This window comes from Manis javanica, chromosome 2, assembly GCF_040802235.1.
Source record: "Manis javanica isolate MJ-LG chromosome 2, MJ_LKY, whole genome shotgun sequence".
NCBI classification, from domain to species: Eukaryota; Metazoa; Chordata; class Mammalia; order Pholidota; family Manidae; genus Manis; species Manis javanica.
Genome location: NC_133157.1, coordinates 8,352,176 through 8,371,949, shown reverse-complemented (window position 1 = coordinate 8,371,949; position 19,774 = coordinate 8,352,176). Strand labels below are relative to the sequence as shown.

At 51.1% G+C, this 19,774-nt stretch overlaps 1 protein-coding gene across 2 annotated transcripts in view; it reads left to right on the top strand.

Annotated features, from left to right (window-relative positions):
- The window catches only part of LMX1B (LIM homeobox transcription factor 1 beta), a 79,105-nt gene extending 74,507 nt beyond the window's left edge, over positions 1-4,598 (top strand). For both annotated transcript variants that reach the window (XM_037008149.2, XM_037008148.2), the window contains exon 8: positions 282-4,598. In XM_037008149.2, coding sequence (XP_036864044.2) covers positions 282-439 — 158 coding nt within the window. In that variant the 3' untranslated portion in view covers positions 440-4,598. The remainder of the gene's footprint in view (positions 1-281) is intronic.
- Positions 4,599-19,774: the final 15,176 nt, after the last annotated feature.

Here is a 19,774-nt window from a genome sequence, read left to right as displayed (position 1 = left end):
CGGCACCGCCCCTGCCCCCTGCCTGACCTGGCAGGCCTGGGGCCACAACTGCCACCTCCCACCCCAGGGCCCAGGCAGCCCCACCAGCACAGCCCACCTGCCACCTCCTGACAGGAAGGAGGTACCCTGAGACCCCACCCATGGCCCTCAGCCCTTCTGGTCAGGCGCTGCTGGCAGGTCATCCTGTCCGACCCTCCCATCCAGCCACACACCTGCAGGGTGGACAGGGTCCCCAGGAGCCCCAACCTACACCCCGGGTCTGACTCGCCCTCTGCCCCCAGGGAATGACTCCATCTTCCACGACATCGACAGTGATACCTCCTTAACCAGCCTCAGCGACTGCTTTCTAGGCTCCTCGGACGTGGGCTCCCTGCAGGCCCGTGTGGGGAACCCCATCGACCGGCTCTACTCCATGCAGAGCTCCTACTTCGCTTCCTGAGAGCCCGCCAGGCCGCACGGACGCTTGGGCGAGAGTCCTGGGGTGCACTGCGGCCACAGAGGCCGGCCTCACCACCCCGGCCCACCGCCCGCCCAGACTCTGCAGACAGCCATATGGTGCCCTCCCTGGGCCAGCCAGGTGGGCAGATGGGCGCAGCCTGGGCAGGGGCTGTGTCCCACCCACAGGGATCCAGTCACCAGGACCCAGAGTTCTCGGACAGTCACTTGCCACCCAGCCCCACCTCGGCCTCCACCACCTCCTTCTCCCTCCCCAACTCTTTTTTTGGGAACCTTAAATTCTCTCTATTTTTTTAAATGTCCTCTCTGTGTGAAGCCAACCTCCATGGGCTGGGCCTAGGCCCAGGCAGGAACCTGTGCATGCTCCAAGACGATGACGTGCACACTGCCTCTTACCTGCAAGAAGTGTGTGTGCCTGAGCCCCACACTGGTGACCACCGCCCCCACCTCTGAGGGCAGGCCTGCCAGCTAGGCTCACCACCCCCAGGCCCAGAGCAGAAGTAGGGAACAGCCTGGCCGGTATGCCAACCCCACCACAGCTCTGGCTGAGGAGGGGAAGGGTAGCCACCAGGAAAGGGCAGACAGAGCCCAGGCAGACTCGAAGGGATGGAGACACATGTGCAAAAGCACACACACTCACAGACACACCCACACAGATCCCCACACAGACATGTAGAGACGCTGAGAGACAGAGAGGCCTTCTGCGGCCAGCCCTGCCGTGTTAGGAAGGGGAGAGGAGTTAGGCAGGGGCAGGGACTTCTTCTTCCTGCTGCAGTCAGAGGAACGTGGAGGAAGGGGAGGGGATGGGACTTGAAGCGGGTGGACCCAGATATACCCTGGCCTCAGCCCAGATGGGTGCTGCCTGGGTAGGCGGGACAGCTGCAGGCCCATCCAACTCCAAGGGCAGAGACAGGGCCCACAGAACCAGGGATTGCCAAGCCAAACGGCAGAACCTCTCTGTGAAGGGGACCCCGAAAGTCACCCACTCAGCACTTCATCTGATGTCTGGCTCCTGACCAAGCCACCTCTGCCTCTCCTCAAATACCTCCAGCGACAGGGAGCCCACGGTTTCCTCAGGCCCCAAGTCACCTGCCCTTTTCTGCTGATTTCACCTCTGCCTCTTTCAGTCCTTGCTTCTCAAAGCCAGGCTTGTCCAGTTTCTCTTAAAACTGCACCCCTAGCTGGTCTCCAGCTTCCTCTCTGAGGATGTGGGGCAGATACAACCCAATCTTCCCAGTGACATCAGCCAGCCAAAGTGAGCCGGCCCATCACCTCCCCAACTGTAGGCACTCTGCCTCTGTTAATATAACCGAGATGCAGTGAATGGTTTAGGCCACATACCTTGCAAACTCAACCTGTCTTTCTATAACTGAACCCCCTGACCCCCGCACCTCATACCCACACACACTGCAGTAAGCTACATCTCTCTTCTCTCTGTGTGTAGGGGGAGGGGGCATTTACTGTGTAGACCCAGCGAAGGACATTGACTTTTCTTGTTACATTTCCCTTTATTTGACTGAGTACAGCCTGTGGAGTTCCTCTGTATCCCAGCTCCGGGACCACCGGTCGGCTCTCCCTCCTGAGCATATCTGCTGACGTGAGGAGTCAGCCCTGTGAGTCTCACCCAAGGTGTGCGGACCATCAGGGCCTCTCCCTGTCTGGTCTTGGCCCCTTAACCAGACCTCCCTGGAGGATGCACTCTAACCTCCCTTGCAGCCCTGTTTTGTCAAATACCCTGCTGGAAGCCAGATACACTACATCACTCCCACCCCAAACTGTTCTACTGTAACCCTGTCAAAAGAGGAAGTGAGGCCAGGGTGAGGGGCCCTGTCTCAGTGACCCCTCGCTGAGCCCTGGTGGCCGCTGTATCCTCGGCCAGGTGCTCACTGCCCTGCCTTTAATTCTCTCTGCCTTGGGGCCCTACTGCCTGGCCCTCTCCGGGATCCTCCAAGTTCCCCAGTGCTCTGTGGTTTTGCTCCTCTGTCCACGGTGGAGGCCTGAGGGCCTGGGCCGGTGTCCCCCCAACTCCTGGGCTCTTACACTCACGCTGGCAGGGGCATGCGGAGATGTGGCTCAGTATCCACCCTCATACCGAGCAGACAGCCCGGCCCTCTGTGCTCTCCCCTTCCCATACAACTTCTGCAAAGATATCAGCTGATGTCCTTGGCACTGCTGCAGCCTCCACGCACCCCCAGGCTCCGTGCCATCTCAGTCCTGTGCCACCCCCAGCCCCTTTGGCAGCTATGCTGGTTTCTCGAGAGATGCTCCTTTCTTCCCTTTGTGCTCACATAGTCCAAATCGTGCTGGGGCACTTGGGGCATCGTCAGCGGGTAGATGTCCTGGCCCCCCAGGGAGCCTGGCCCTTCTCTTCCAGACTCTAAGTTGGAAGGAACCTAGGAATGTGCCATCTAGTCCATCACCTTTATTTCACAGCTGGGAAACCTGGGCCAGGTGAGGGAGAGAACAGGGATGCCCTGCCAGTCCCTCCTCCATCCATCTGGTGAACGCCCCCCAGGCCAGGGGGCATGCCTTGTCCTAGTAAACTCTGGCTGGCCTCTCCCCACTCCAGGGCCTCACGACCTCCCAAGTCCAGCCCAGGCTCTACCCCCACCATGCACTGCCCCCTGCCAGGTGCTGGTACAGGGACACCCACATGCATGACCCACAGATTATCAAAGCCAGAGGGACTTGAGAGGGCCCTTCGTGCCAGAGACGCCCCGTCAGCCATGGTTTGAGCGCCTCAGCTGTATGCTGTGGCTCGCTGCCCCCAGGCTGCCCTGGACACTGATGTCCACTCTGCCTAGTGCTAGCCTGGGCATGGGGACCCAAACAGACGAGGTGTAGGTCCCACCCTCGAGGGACTCTCAGCTAGAAGGAGAGGCACACACACTCCAGCCCAGCTGTCCAGATGTTGGTGGGCACCTATTTCTCAGATGAGGAACCTGAGGCTGAGAAAAGGGCGGCAAGCCTTCGGGGTCACCCGGCAGAAGGATGCAGAGCCAGAGAGGCCGGGACCCCCCCATCATGCGGCGTGGGGCCCTCGGCACTGTGGTGGCTGTGGTGGGCAGCCCACGCGAAGAGGCAGGCAACAGTCTGGTCCAGGGAAAGAGGCAGAAAGTGAGAGGTTGGAGAAAAGCCGAGCCCGCATCACTGCTGGGGAGGTCGAGTCTCAGAGGGGAGGAATCTGCCCCAGGTAACACAGGTGGCGATGGGAGAATGAGAAGAAGGGGGGCTCCTGCTCCCAGCCAGAGCCCCGTCTTCCTGCTCCATGGAGCTTCAGGGAGGCCGCACAGAGGGACACTGCACTTCCAAGGGTCAGACCACAGGGCCAGCAGCGCCCATAAGGGAGGGGTCAGTGTAGGTGGGCCTCTTTGGGAGGCTTTCTGGAGGACGTGGAGGGGGTTCCCCAAGGCAGGTGAGCAGGGCCCAGCAGTCATGCCCTGCCACGGGGCTGGTGGTGGCCTCTCCTCTAGGGGCTCAGCTGCCCCCAGCAGTGAGGCTGCCTCATCTACCGGCAGGCAGCCAACGGCCCTCTTGCTTCACACACGCGGAGCCCCAGGGGCAGGCGAACCGGCTGACCCCTGCCTGGCTGCGGCTGAGCTCTGGGCACCCGCTCGGTGCAGGTTCACCTTCTGTCCGAGAGAGCCTGTGCGCTGGGGCTCACTCTGCCCTGTGGGGAAGACGGCTCACGCTCGCACGCATGCACACAGACACACACACTCACACCCGCACACACAGAGGCTCACAGACCCATACGCCCAGGCACATGAGGCCTGGGGGCTGGGGAAACGGAAGGACCCTCCAACACTTGGTCCTCGGAAGGTGCGGTTCCCGTGAGCCTCTTGGCTGGCACCCCACCCTGACCAGGGTCCTGGGGGGCGCCCAGCCCAGCCAGGTGTGGGGACTGGGCCACCGGCCATTCCTGTTTTCCTTGTACAGACTCTCACTGCCCACCCGCCATCCCCAGACACATTTTATTTAATGACTTGTCATTGTTAAATTATTTATTAGCGTTTACCACGTCACCACCCTGACCCTGCCCTCCACTCTCACCTTCTGCCTCTTCCCACAAAAGCAGAAAATGGAAACAAACAAAAAAAAAAGATGAGACATCAGTATATTTGTAAATAAACCAACCTGTACACGCCTTTGGTGCCTCTCCTTGGGGGGAGGGCCTGTTCTGGGCCTGAGCCAGTCCTGCATGAGACAGTAGACATTTCCTGGTGGCGCCAGAGACAGCAGGTCAGGATGAGGGAGGGCCTGGGGTCCCTGGTCTTGCCCAATCTGCCCCCTTGTTCCATCCTATGAACCTCATCTCCCCATCCTTGTCCTATCCCAATCCTGAACCATTTCCATCCTTAAAATAATTGCGTCCACCCCATCCCACTCTCTCCCATTCCCCAATGCCATTCATTCGTTCATTCAGCTGAGCAACAAGAAGTGCCAGCCACCAGGCTGCCAACCAGGGACTGGTGCTGTGCCTCAAGGAGGTAGACCTTGGGATATGAGCTCAGCTGTGGTACAGGGAAGCCTTGTTACGGGGTGCCCACCCTCATCTGGAGGGGCAGAGCATCATGGAAGGCTTCCTAGAAGCAGCTACCTATTAAGCTGAGATTGGAAGTTAGCCAGCACGGTGGAGCCTCGGGGGGTGGGGGTGGGAGGAGCTCCCGAGAGTGCTCCAGGCTTGTGCCGCCCCCCTGGGGCACGCCACCACTGGCGAGTCTCCTGAGCTGCGCAAGTAGCAGGGGAGAGGCAAGCAGGGGAGAGGCAAGCTGGAGTAGGGCACAGACCCAGTTAGTTAGGGGGACCGGAGGGAGGCAGGGGGCAACTGGGCCACCTATGCGACAGGTGATGATGGCTTTGACTAGGGTGGTAGCAAGAGCAGGAAGGGGACAGATCCCAGAGATAACAGCAACAGCGGGGCGTCACCGCGCCACGTGGGCTCCTGGATCCCTCGGGTCCAGGGCACGTGGAGCTGGGGGTCTCTGGGGCGTCCAAGTGGAGATGTCCTTGGGCAGGGCTGGGCCTCAGAGGGGCTGGAGGCTGAGCACTCCGGTGTCTAACAACCAAGATGGGTGAACTTGCCCAGGGTAATGTGACACGGGAGAATCAGGAGGCTGAGGTCAAACACTGAGTAACCATGCAGACTTGGCACACGGTTGAAGGTCCAGGGAGATGGGGGAGGCGGAGAGAGCAGCGACTCAAAGGAGTTTGGTTCTCAAAGGGTGTTCCTTGCAGTCTCAGGGTCCCTCGGAGCCCTGTGGAGAGTATCCGTGTGTGAGCATGTGTGTCTGTGTGTGTGTGGAAGCAGCTCTGGGGGTTAGGTTGCCCAGGTGTATTGTGCATGAAGCTGGGTGTCTGCGGGTATCAGTGCATCATGTACAGCTGGATCTACCAGCAGTGCTGTCCAGATATGTGTGTGGAGTTGGGCAGCTCAGACGTGTGACTGTGTGTTGATGAAGATGTTTGTATATCCACACACGTGTATACCTTTGCACATCTTCAGATGTCGTGCACCTGGAAGGCCTCTGGGCCTGTCCACAGACCTGATGTCCGAATGTTCTCTCCCATCCCCAGCCCCTCCGGGTGCTGCTTCTCAGCCTCCTCTCCCCACTCCTGCGGCCAGGATCACCTGGAAGCCCCCTCCTCCAACTTCTCTCCCGCTGCCCGTGGGTACCAGCGCCCTCTAGGGGGCACACCCTGCACCCTCTTCTCCAGCCTCTGGGAGATGATCTCAGCCACATTGCTTCCGAGAGTCTAGGCATGTTGAGGCCCTCCAGTTCATTCCCTTCTTTGCACCCACAACACCCTAGAGGCAGGTATGACGGGTCCACGTCTTGGAAGGGAAACCCGACGACCAGGACCAGAAGGAGAAATGACCTGCTCGGTACATCAGAGCTAAGGAAGGGCAGCAGAACCAGGGCTCAAAACCAGGTTTGGCGGCAAACCCATGGCCTTGTCACCACCCCAGCAGCCTCTGCAAGCCCACATTCTCTGTCCCTGCAATCTGGTCCTCCAAGGTCAGGCCCAGGGACCCAGGAGCAAGGAAACTCTCTCCTACCTTCAGAGTGGCCTCACGGGGGCTCAGAGAAACGAAGTCACTCAGCCCAGACTGCACAGCACAGGGCCAAGACTGGGCTGGGTCTTCGCATCCAAGCCCCAGGCCTAGGCTTGGTGGGAAGGGCCTCCATGCCATCCCCTCCCTCCAGCAGTGGGCTGCCAACTCTTGCCTACAGCAACTATTTTAAATCCTGTCCCTGAAAAATGGGGGAAGGGAGAGGCTGTGTGAATCCACTGCTCCCCTGTCTGCAGCCGGCCTTCTCCCCCTGGCCTGGGTGAAGTCACAGGGGCAGGAGGAAATGTCGCTGAGTCCCTGGAGATCCCTGGAGACAAGGGAGCACGTGGGAGGGCTCCCTCCCCTCCCCCTTCCTAGAGGCAGATTCGAACAGGACAAACCCTGGCCATCCCCCCATTGCCAGTCTAGACATCATCTCGCTGACCCTCACAACAATGCAGAGCAGCTCTTATCCCATTGAGCAGGTGAGAAAACCAAGGCTTGGACAAAAGCCCCTTGCCCCAGGGTGAGTCTGCCAGGGGTTTGGAGAGGGTCTAGGCCATGGATCCTGCAGGAGTTGAGAAGAGGGGGGGTCCCAGGAGAGGAGCATGACTCTGAGCCCACCCTATAAAATGTCTTCAAGGGGTCTGAGGCCCAGCCCAGTCCCACCTGTGGACCTGGCTGCTACCGGGCCCCTCAGCCTTCCCTGAGGAACTCACCAGGCCGCGAGCCCTGGACTGGAGACCGTGAGGTGTGTGCAGCCACTACACAGAACGGGAGTCTGCCTGAGCAGAGGGGCGGCCAGACAGGTGGTACACCAGGCATCAGGCAGTCGGTCAAAGGGAGGACCACAGCAGACAGGCTGGCAGTCCCCTACCGTGATGTGAATGGCCCCTCTGGACTCGGGCAGTGCAGCAGCCTGCTCTGCAATGGCTGGCGCACTGGACAGGTCAACAGGCCGTGAGGCAGAGCATGAGGAGGCTGCTGGCTGCCAGGAGGAGGCAGCCCCTCCAGGGAGGCTGGCCATGCACCACGCACTGTGCTGAGCCTTGTGGATTTTCTTACTCCCCAAGGACCCGTGGGACTGGAAGAATTGTAACGTCCACTGGACAGGTGGAGACACCACTCCCCCGGACTCCTCCCAGGACTTCCTGTCCCGCAGCCCACGCTGCTCTGCCTCAGATGCCCTCTGGGGCTTGACTGGAGAATGGGGATAGCCCCCAACTGTGCAGCCCTTTTGGTCTTCAGCCCTTGCTTGGCAGACCTCCCAGGCCCCATGTCCACCTGGGCAGAGCAAACGAAGGAGCCGTGAGAGCGACATAAAGGATTCAAAGTGGGGAGCTCATCAGCTGTACCTGAGACATCAGGGAAAGCCTCCTGGAGGAGGGAACAGCCAGAACAAATGCTCAGAGGTGGGAGCTGCAGGGCCCCAGTGAGGCCAGTATAAGTTGATGCAGGATGCAGAGGCCAGAGATGGCAGAAGGCAAGAACACCAGAGCTGCCGGCACCCATGTCCGGCTTGCCGGGGGCTGGTCAGGCCTTTGGCAGTTGGGGGGACGCCCGACACACCTGTCCTCTGATTTTTCTGGGAATAAAGTCAGCACACTATGAGATTTTGCCCAATACACAGGCATATATAGAATGTACCTTATGTTGTGGCCTAAAGAGGAATAATAATTTTTTAAAAAACAACCCAGTACACACTCCCCAGATAAAGAAAATTTGTACTTTCAATACCTTGAAGTTGCCCCACCATTATGCCAGGAACCTGTTTCTTCATTTGGGAAACTAGTCCAAATCAGAGCCCAATCAGCAACAAAATGATGTACAGAAAGTTCTTAGCACAGAAACCAGTGGGAATGGGCCCAGTGGCCGGCGGCCCCCTATGCATCTTCCATCTGCAGCAGATCACTCAGGTGCCTTTCTACGAGCAGGACCCCACTGTCACCCTCACCTCCCTTATCAAAGCTTGGGGTGCTTTGCTACTAAATCCATGAGGACAGACCAGAAGCCAGTTTGAATTGCGCTACTGAGCCTGCAGTCTCCCAACTGGCCACGAGGTGGCGATCGGGAGTCAGGCAGGTGAGCACCAGAGCGCGGCTGGGCTGGGAGATGCGGGGACGACGCCGATGGCGGAGGCTTCAGGTTATGGCCAGAGATGGAAGGAGAGAGGAAACCTCCCCAGACAGGGATGATACCGAGCATTCCTCATCACAACCCTGAGAGGTGGGTGTGAGCATTCCGGTTTTACAGATCAGGAAAGTGGGCTCAGAGCTCTTAAGCAATCTGCCTGAGGCCACACAGCTAGGAAGTGGCATAGCTGGGATTTGAACCAGAGCTGCGTCAGTGACAGAGATACCAGAAGAGGAAAACAAGGGGAGGGGGGAGGGGGGAAAAGATCAGCCTCTTCTTGAGCCCTTGCTTCAGCCACTCCCAGCGTTGTTTTGCCCATCTCACTGACCTGGGAGGCAGGTACTGTCACTTCCCCATTTTATTGGTAAGGAAACTGAGGCTTGGGAGGCTAAAAGACTGGAGGAGGCTGCTTATCTTCAGTGCCCCAGCTCCTGGGGACTCAGCCCCCCTGAGCCTGGAGAGAGGACCAGAGTGAGCAGAGGACCACTGACCTTCCCCCCACCACTCACACACACACACACACACACACACACACACACACACACACACGCACGCAGCCCAGCCCTTCTCCTCTATGCCTCCTCAAAGGGCATCAGCAGGCTCGGGCCCTGCTCCAGAACCCAGGACACCTCTGCCTCTCCAGGCACCTCTGTCACCCGAGCAAGGTCCAGGTCCAGCCTCAGACTTGTGCTGGCCCCTGTGGATGCTTCCAGAACAGGGGAGGCAGGTCCTAGCTGGTAGTCCCTGATTCAGGGATCAGTATTCCAGTCTGATCCTTTCAGTCACTGGGGCGTACCAGTGAGAGGCACATGACTTGGTGGGGCCTAGAGCTCTGGGGTTTGGGGGTGCCCCACCCCACCCCGCTTGGGGAATGTGGAGAGCAGTACTGTCAAGCTCCAGTCACAGCTCTGCCTCTCCCTGGCCATGTGACCTTGGGCAAGTCTCTTAACTACCCCAGGCCTTGGTTTCTTCATAAGCTGAGGGGCAAGCACAGAGCCACCATGAGGCTCATAGAGGTGAGCCAGGCACAGGGCGGCCAAGCCCGGGCACAACAACGGGGCTAAGGCTATCTGTGGGCGCCCCTCACTTCTGCCTGCCCAAGAGGGGCCCAGGGGGAGGGGGGTCTGTCCTTTCCTGGCAATGGTGAGGCTCCCCCCACCCCTTTAGACCAGGAAGCCTCCTGGACCTGAGATACCCGTCGTCCTTTCCCTGTGCTCTGAGACTGACAGACACTGGGCCTGCACGACCTCCGGGGCCATGCCAGAGGAGGCATGGTGCGGGGGCAGTGGGGGCTTGTCTCGTGGCCCAGGCCTCCTGGCCAAATTGCTCCATTCTCTGGGATGGGTCTGACTTCAGGGCATCTTCTTGGATCACAGGTTACTGGGATGCTGGCAGCTATGCTCCTTATCTCAGCGGAGGCCCCTAAAGACCACAGCCAACTCACAGACAGAAGGTAAGAGGAAAGATGGGCAGAGAGAGCGGTGCCCCAAGGCTTCAGTCTGTGGAGGCATTAAAAGGCTAACAAATAAATGGCTACTAAAGCCCTTTATTGCATAAGCTAGTTTGAGTTACGTCTCTGTCACTTGCCACCAAAAAGTCCTGATTAAAACCCACACCATGTCACCAGACTAGCAGGTGAATGAGTGAGATAGTAGTTCCAAGTTTTGACATAAGAATTAGTGCTCAAAAAAAAGTAGCTAAGATGATTCTCAGCAGAGCATAACAATGACCTCTGTCTCACCCCTGCCCCCAGTTTTGCAACATCATCCCACTTATCTATACAGATAGAGTTTGTAAAACTGCGCAACACATGCACAAATGTTGAGCTGGTGTTTAGACATCGTTGCAGGGGGGCATTTTTTTTGCAGATTCCGTTCAACTGGATTTGTCAGAGATTCCTGAGAAAAAGTGAAAATAATGATTATTAGCATGAAACACACAATGGGCAACACAGACTCTCACTGCAAGAGCAGTTCCTGCCTTCTGAGCTCTTGTGGCTTTGAGCACTTGCCTGGAGCAGGATCCCCCCTGGCCCTGCACACATGGGGTGAACCCCTCCAACTCCCCACTGCTGGAACTGGGAGACTGTGCCGCAGGGCATGGGGACTTCATAAGCAACAGGGTTCAATTGAAAAAGTGAATTACTGTGCCGAGTTACTAATAAGCAAATAATCAGGTTATACCCATCACAAAAATGTCCACAAACAGAGCGATTGTGACAAGGGCAGAAAACTGGAGTCATACTCTGCAAAACAAGGTGAAGCGGCACCTCTGGAAGAAGGCAGCTTCCTGCCGTCAGTTGTTTTGCTCTGATAATGCCCTGCTAACAGCAGTAGAAATGATAAGAACGGCAATGGCCAATAACAGCTGCTGCTGCTGTGCACCTATCACGGGCCAGTGCCTCCAGCATTCCATCATTTCCTTCTTCCTCAAAGTAATAATATTGTCCCCATTCTACAGACAGAGACACTGAGGCTCTGAGGGGTGACAAAGGTTCTTGGAGGTCACAGAGCTAGTGAGTGGCAGATCCTGACAGCAGATGACCGGTGTAAGCAAGCAGCTCTGCCCAAAAGGAAGGCCAGGACAGACAGGACAACCGTCAAGCTTTTGCAGCTCTTTCCTTCTGAGAGCTGGGACAGCTTCACCAGCCCAGGCTCCAGGCAGGGAGTGCCTTGGAATGGCCCGAGGGATGGATGAGGAGGCCTCTCCCCAGGGGACAGGAGCGAGGGCTCAGCAGGGCCAAGAGGCGTGGGCCATCCCAAGCTGCTCCGGGGCACCAGCCAGCAGGTTGGCTCAAACCAGCCGGGATGGGAGACTCAGGGAGAAAGGGAGCCTGACAGCCACAAAGCCACCCTCCCTCCTGGGGGCCAGCCCATCCCTGCACAGGTGGGGTCTGTGGCCCTGAAGCCATTGCCTCATGCTGTGCAGAGGGCAACGGCAGAGCTCAGAGTGGTGGGCAACTTGCTACGTGCAGGCAGCCGGTCGGCAGGCAAAGTCGGGAAATGGGGAAGGAAGGGAGGAAAATGTTCATTGTCACAGCTTCAGGGGCCACCCCTGGGAAAGCCCAGGGAAGGAATCTTGTAGATTAGCGACGTAGAAAGTTGCTGAACATCAGGCAGGTCAGGAGAAGCAGCCGTGGTCATCCATCCAGATGTAGGAGCAGGTGCGGGGAGACTGGCCCCCTGGCCATGTTCCCTGAGCCCTTTCCAGACCCCTGGGGAAGTCGGGCACGTGTCTCGGTGGAGACTGCAAAGCCACAGCATAGCTCAGGAGCCGCCCGGCCAGCCGCTCCCCCGCACGCGGGACCCCAACGCTGAGCTGGAAGGACATTCAAACAAACTCCTGGGTCGCGTTGCCTGGGGCCTTTGCTTTCTGTGGTTGGCTGTTTTGTTGTTTGGTACCAGGTTTATGAGTGTTTTATCTTCCTCAGGGAATATATCTTTCTTCATTAAATAATACCCCTCTTTGTCCTGTTTAGTGCTTTTTTGTCTTGAATTCTACTTCGATGGTCATGCTGGCCCGCCTACATTTCCTTTTGTTTGCCTTGACCTAGTATCTTTGTCTTTTATTTTATTTTACAGCCCATCTTTGTCCTTTTTTGGTTATTTCTTGATTTGAAAAACAGTGTGTAACTGGAGTTCATTTTTATGTTCATTGTATTTGACATGTACACAAAGCAAAAATGTAACTACTATAAATTATGTGCATATCAAATATAACATAATGAAACTTATTCATTGCTGATGGGAGTGGTAGGATATTCATTAGTAAGAGTTCCTGTTGCTCCCCATCTTTGACGGTACTTGATTTTGACCTGCCCTGTGATTTGAACTCGCTATTAGCTTATTATTAATAAATTTGAGCATCTTTTCACATGTATATTCTCCATTTGTGTTTTTGCTTTTGTGAAATGTCTAGTTATGTATTTTGCTCAATTTTCTTTTAGGTTATTTGTCTTGTTCTTATTTACTTCCAGAGTTGTTTTCAAAAATTATATTCTGGGTATAAATCTTTCCTAGTTGTATGTGTTACAAATAATTTCTTTCAGTTTGTGGATTAGAAGTTCTTAATTTTAATGTAGCCTCATTTGTCATACATTTTGTTTTGTGTTTTTTGTTTTCTTGTCTTATTTACAAAATCTTCTGCTACCCAAGTCACAAAGATATTCTTTTATATTTTCTCTTAAATTTTAAAGTTTTGAATTGCACATTTAAAATATTAATCCATCAAGAATCTGTTTTTTGGTGCAGGTGAGAGAAGAATCCAATTTCATTTTTTTCCATATGGATACTCAGTTATCCAGGCACCTTATATTGAATAGTTAATCCTTTCCCAGGGATCTGAAAAGCCATTTCTACTGTATGTCAGATTTCCATGCCTGTGAGCACTTACTGCTGGCGATTTGTCTATTGGTCTAGTCCTGCACCAGTACAGCACTATCTTTAACTACCAACACTCATGTAAGTCTTGGTTGCATTTCAGGAATGTTTTACCACCATTTCGTCTTCAGGAGTATACAACTAGTCTTGGGCTTTTGCTCTTCCCCAGATTTTAGAATCAGGATTTTAAAAATCCTGTTGGGATTTTAATTGGAATGACAATCACTCTATAGATCAATATGGGGAGAATTGATAAAATGTAGATAATGAGTCTTTCCCTCCTGGACCAGGATCAGCCTCCTGTTTATTCGAGTCTTTTTAAATGACTTTCATAGAAAGTTGTATCATTTTTGGCATCAGATCTTACACTTCTGTTATTAATTTTTAGATTCCTCACTTTCTGACAATATCCTAAATGCTGTCTTTTTCAAATTGTTTTATAAGCCAGTATAGAGAAGAGTGATTTAGTTTTGAATATTATTTTATATCCTGCCACCTTGATAAGCTCTTCTTAATTCTAATTCTCAGCATATTATTTTGGGTTTTTAATGTAGATTATCATATTACCTGGAAAAGATAGTGTGTTTCTTTCTAATCATTATGCCTTCCTTCCTTTTCTCCTCCTTCATTTGTATTAAACACACTGGCTAAGAATTCCAATAAAATGTTGATTAAGAGAATATTAATTAGGACCCTTGTCTTGCTTTAAGAAGAATGCTTTTTGATTTTTACTTTTTACAACCAAGTACGATTTTGTAAATTTTGCAAGTTAAGGAAATTCCTTTATGTTCCTGGTAAAGTAAGAATCTTAATCATGAAAGGCTGTTGAATTTGACTAAATACTTTTTCTGCATGGATTTTCTCCCTTGTTAATGTCAGTTCATATATTTATACATTTTATAAATATTAATTATATATAGTACTAATATGTAATATAATATAATTATTATATAATATCATAATGTATAATCTACTGATGATTTAATATTTATTAACATATAACATATATTAACATTAAACCACCCTTATTTCCATGGTATAAACCCAGTTTGGTCATAGTTTTAATTATTTTGTGATTCCGTTTTCTACTATTCTTTCTTGAATTTTGTATCTAGGCTCATAAGTAAGGTTGTACTGGTTTAGGTAGTAGGATTTTATGGTTTCTCAAAGTGAGCTGAGGAGTCTTCCCTCTTTCCTGTTCTCTGGAAGAGTTCATATAAATGTATTATCTGTTCTCTGAATGTCTGAAATTATCATGGCATGATATTGTCTATATAGAAAAATTTTAGCTACCAATTCAATTACGTTTAGTAGTTTTGGGACTATTCAGGACTTTTATTTTTTCTAGAGTCATTTTCAGTAAGTCATGTGTTTCAAGGAATTTGTGCATTTTTCCTGTTTTTGAATTTATTAATGCAAAGTATAGGATAGTCTCTTTTTTATCTTTTCAATCTCTGCTCTATCTGTACCAAAATTTCCTTTGTCATTCTTAATGTTATTGATGTATACCTGTAAATTCTTATTCTTTTTAAATTTCACCAGGTATTTTTCTATTTTTTTAGTCTTTCAAGGAACCAGTTTTGGCCTTGCTGGCTCCCTCCACTCTATCTTTATTTTTTTATTTTATTAATTTATGGTATCCTGTCTTTTACTTTTGTCAGGTTCTGTTGTTCTTTTCCTAATTTGGTAAATTGGGTGCTTTCTTTTCTTTTGTTTTTAAGAATCAGCATTTAAGTCTCCACATTTCTCCCAAGCTACACGTTTGCTATATTCCCCAAGTTTTGCTCTCTAATATTTTCATTCAATTCCAAGTGCTTTAAAAATTTCCAGTGTGATTTTTTTTCTAATTTACAAACATAAGGATTTTTTAAACCATCATTTTATCATTGAGTCTTGATCGAATTGCACTGTAGATTACAGAAACATGATCTGTATGATACCAGTTATACTTTGTTGAGAAATGCACTATATTCTAGTATGTAGTCATTTTTTATAAATTTTCCAAGTGTATATGAAGACATTTACATTGTCTAATTGTTGGATTGAGGGTTTTATCTATATCCATTTGTTCGAGTTTGTTTATAATATTGTTTAAATCCTCTACATCTAAATTTTTTCTTTGACGTATCAATAATTACAAGAGATACGTTGAAATCTTCCATAATAATCCTGGATTTATCCATTTTTCTCTGTGGTTCTTACCATTCTCGCTTTGTGTATTTTAAGACTATTTTATTAGTTGAATTGTTTTTTCTACCAAGTGACTAAAACTTTTATCATTATTAGGATTTTTATCTCTTAAAATAATGTTTAACCTAATCACTATTTTGGGGGTACCAATAAAGCACTCCAACTTCCCTTTGGTTGATATTTTTATGAATCATTATGAATATCTTTATTTTCAGCCTTTCAGTGACATTGTTTTAGGAATGGCTCTTGTAGGTGACATATAATTGGATTTTTAAAATATTGTATCTGTATCTGATAATCTCTTTTAACTAGAGAGTTTAGCATATTTGCTTTTTTTTTAAAGATTAATGGTAACCTCAGACTTGTATCTGCCATCTGATTTTATGCTGCTTTTTGACAAGCCGTCTTTTCAGTGGTTCTTGTTTCCCTTTTCTTCAAGTTTTTTAAAATTTGAAAATTTTCCCCCTTTCATTCTATTTCGTTTCCTCTACCGATATGGTAGTTTCAGACTCCTTTTCTATTCTTTTAGTAATTACCCTTAAATTTGTATCGTTCAAACTTAAAAAAGTCCCAAGTTAATAGTTATCCTATCCACTCCCTGATTAATTCAAAGACCTGAAGCCATCTAAACTTCAATCGCCCCTCCTAACTTGTCTGATTGATATCCAGTGTTTGAGCTCGCCTTTTTTTGCCTACAAAGTAGACATTATTATTACTATTGATACTATTTCATACCATTTTTACTTAGATTTACTGACACATTTACCACTTCTTGCATATCAGACATTCAGGCTTATATTCTTTTGCTTTCCTTTAATGAAAGTCTTAACTGTGGTGAATTCCCTCAGTTTTTGTTTATGTGAAGATGACTTTATTTTGTTCTCATTCTCAAAAGATAGTTATATTGATTATACAAGTCTCGGTCAATAATTATTTCATCTCAGTACTTTGAAGATATTTTCCCATTTCTTGCGGATTTCTGTTGTGGCTATTGATAAGTCTGCTGTTAGTCTAAGTGCCATTCTTCTGTAGTGAATTCGTTTCTTTTCTCTGGTTGCTTCTGAGGTCTTCTCTTCATCTCTGGTCTTTTGCAAGCTTATTACACTGTGTCTCTGTGTGGATTCATGTCTCTTACAAGTTCTGGAAAGTTCTCAGATATTATCTCTTCAAACATTATCTGGCCTTTGCTGTCTCTACTGTTTCCCTGTGGGTCTCAGTTGTACTGTAAGCATCCTCATTCTCCCTTCATCTCTCTTAATTTCCTTTCCTCTCTGTACTGTATGCTGGGCAATTCCTTCAGGTCTATTTTCCAGTTCATCATGATCTCTTCAGCTGCATCCAATTTATTTAATCCATCTGATGAGATTTTATATCATCAATTATAATTTTTACGTATACAAGATCTATCTGGTTTATTTTCAAGTCTTCTTGACCATGTTTGATATTCTATATTCATTTGTCAGTGTGATTCTATCTTGTATTTCTTTAAACATTTTATACGTGACTGTTTTATATCCTGTATTTGGTAATTCCAGTGGCCAAAATATATAGGAAAAGAGTCTAAATATATTGCATATTATATTGCTGACTTTTCACTCATAGTGGCTTATTTCCTTGTAGTTTGGTATTTTTGGATTGCGAGCTCACATTTTGTTGAACTTAATCTGTGAGAATCCTGAGGTTCTAAACTGAAAGTGCATTCCTAGCAAGATGCGTTTGTTCCTGCCCCAAGTCAAGGGCTGCTACTAATGTGGAACTACCTTAATGCCTTTAAGAGACCCTGGCTCAGTGTAGAAGTCTCAAGTTAAGTTCTCTCACCTTGCCTCGTCCCTATACTTAATTTACCTGTCGCAATGCATATTTCAGCATTTCACCTAACTTTCCTGTTACCAGTCAGTCCCCATTGTCTTGTGTTTTCCTTGGCAGAGGATGTTTAATCCTTGGAGATTTCCCGTACTCTCTAACAAACCCAGCAATGGATTAAAAATAATGGATTAAAAAAATAATAATTCAGACAGAATCTAGTTGAATTCTGGTGGGAGGGCTTTTCAGAGCAGTTGCTTGCCGTCTCACTGAAAGTGGAAATCCCATAATGCTACTGTTACCCCCATTTTACAGATGAGCAAATTGTGATCAGAGAGTGAAATATCTTGCTCAAGATTATATAGCCAACCAGTGACAAGAGTCAAGACTAGAACCTGTGCCGTCTGACTCCAGAGCTGGAGCCTGAGCATTTAACAAGTGGTTCACTGTTCCCCAAAGGAGAAGAAACATGTTTACAGGGCTGCAGCCTTGGAGCATGTGGTGCAGGCCCAGCCAACACTTGGGCATGAACCTACAACCTTCTGCTGGGGAAAAAATGAGGAGACCCAGTCCCCAGTCCAGCCCACACTGGGCAGGCCATCAGCTGCCATCTCAGCACTGGCTCAGCCAGAGCCAGTACAGGGCACGGAGGCTCCCACCCTGGGAAGGGAGCCAGTGGGTATTTCCTCAGGTGTCCAGGACAACTAGTCATCCTGTGAGATGCAAAAGACACAGTGAGTGGAACATCCTGGAATCTTGAGTCCTCACTACAGGTAGGTCTTCTGCAGCCATGGGGGAAATATGAGGGGGACTCAGAGGAAACAATTTGTGTGAAAGGGTAACATTCAAACAAGCCACACACCAGCCCTTTTCTCCTCACCCACACTTCAGTTATGGTCCCAGGTCCAAAGAAGTCCAGAAACAGGCTGGAGGTGGCCTGGTACTAGGGCCCAAACAGTACCAGGGTCCCCTTCTTCATTCAACAACAATCCCCACATGCTTCTTCCGGCCAGGTCCTCAGGCTCCTATGATACGTGAGGGTCCCTGCCCTCAGTGAGCAGTCAGTCCAGTGCAAGACTCAGACAGGTCCTAACAGCCAATTATAACGAGGAACAAGGGTGCACAGAGGCCATAAGGGCACTGAAGAGGGATTCCCTTCCAGAAGGCTTCCCAGAGTAGAGATATTTGAGGTGGGCAATAGGGTGGTGAGAACCTAGCCCAGTAGAGAAGGGAGCAAATGGCACCGCAGGCAGAAGGAAGCACACGCGATAGGCTCAGCAGCGCGCAAGAGCAAGGTCACTAGGGAAACAGGGTGAGGGAACCGGGGAAGGCAGCTGCAGAGGGGAGCCAGGCCAGAGCTCCAAGGGCCTTGAACACCATGCTCTGAACTCTGGCTTTATCCTGAGAGCGGCAGGCAGTCCCTAAAGAGTTTCATGGGACATGACAGGGCCCCATTGTCATCTAGGATGGACGATGGACAGGAACCAGGGGCACTGGTGACAGGGATTAGAGAAAAGGGGACAGATTGGAAAGATATTTAGAAGGGCACATCGACAGAGCTTGGGGAGAGACTGGATGTGAGGGGTGTGAAGAGATGGGAGCCTTCGCCAAGGGACAGATTGCAAGTGCAGGGGTGGGAATGGGGACCAGGTGGCCCATCTCAGGCCCTGCTGGGTCAGGTGGCGGAGGCCAGTGTGCCTCATAAAGATGCTGGTGGTCCCTAGAGTGTGACATCCAGGATATTTCCTCTCCAGGTCAATGGATGAAAAGACTGTCCAGAGCCTCCTGCAGCCTGGGGGCTTCAGGCAGCTGCGACCACCAGGTGGGCCTCTCCACACCACCCTGCCCCACTCCCAAGCCCTGCTCAGAGCTGCACCAGCCCTGGGGCCCGCAGCCGTCCAAGGGCATTCTGGGCCGCTGGCGCCTCTAGGCGGCTGGTCCCAACCCCCAAGCCAGTGGAGCCAAATGTTTGTTTTGTACCTTGTTTCCAGATAACACAATGTTATGTGGGTGGCTGCTTGGCTGTGCCGCCTGAACCTGTATTAATAAGTAAACTGCAGAGGAATCAAGGTGATGATTGCAAATCTAAGAAAGGTGGCTCTGTGTGCGAATTCTAACTCCACCCTAATTGGCTGTGTCTCTGGGCCGGGCCTCCCCCACCAAACCGGGGCTCTGACCCTCCAAGGCCCTCCGCTCACGTTTCTCTCCTCTCTCAAGCCCCCTCCTGCATTTATACTCATCTGTTAATGCGGGGTGTTAGGCGCAGGACGCTCCTGTGTGACCTGGGGCCCTGGCCATGGGTCACCCTCCAGGGTGCGCCACACCTACTCCCCGAAGACTGATCCTAGTAAGGCGTCAGTCATCTCGGGCTCCTGAAGGAACAGTGTTGGGGTCAATAGTCTCTTCGCTCCCCTCCCACCGTCTCCAGGCCTGGCCATCAGGGGCCAGAGATTGCCTGGCTCATCTGCCGACTGTACTGGTGTACTTGACCCTGACCCAGGACTTGGTGGCACCACCCTGCCCCCAGGGGAAGCTGGAGGGGGCTTTGGCAATGCAGCTGAGGTCCAAGGCTGGCACCCTTTTCTGCCCCTCTTATGACCTCTTCCAGCAGCACCCCCTCACCACACCCCCACACACCCCCCCCGAACACTCTCTGGGAATAGGAGGAAGACGTGGCCCGCAAAGGAGCCTGGAAAAGGGGCGGAGCCGGGCCCGAGAGGCTCGGAGGCAGGCCCCGCCCCCTGCGCGCCGACAGCCC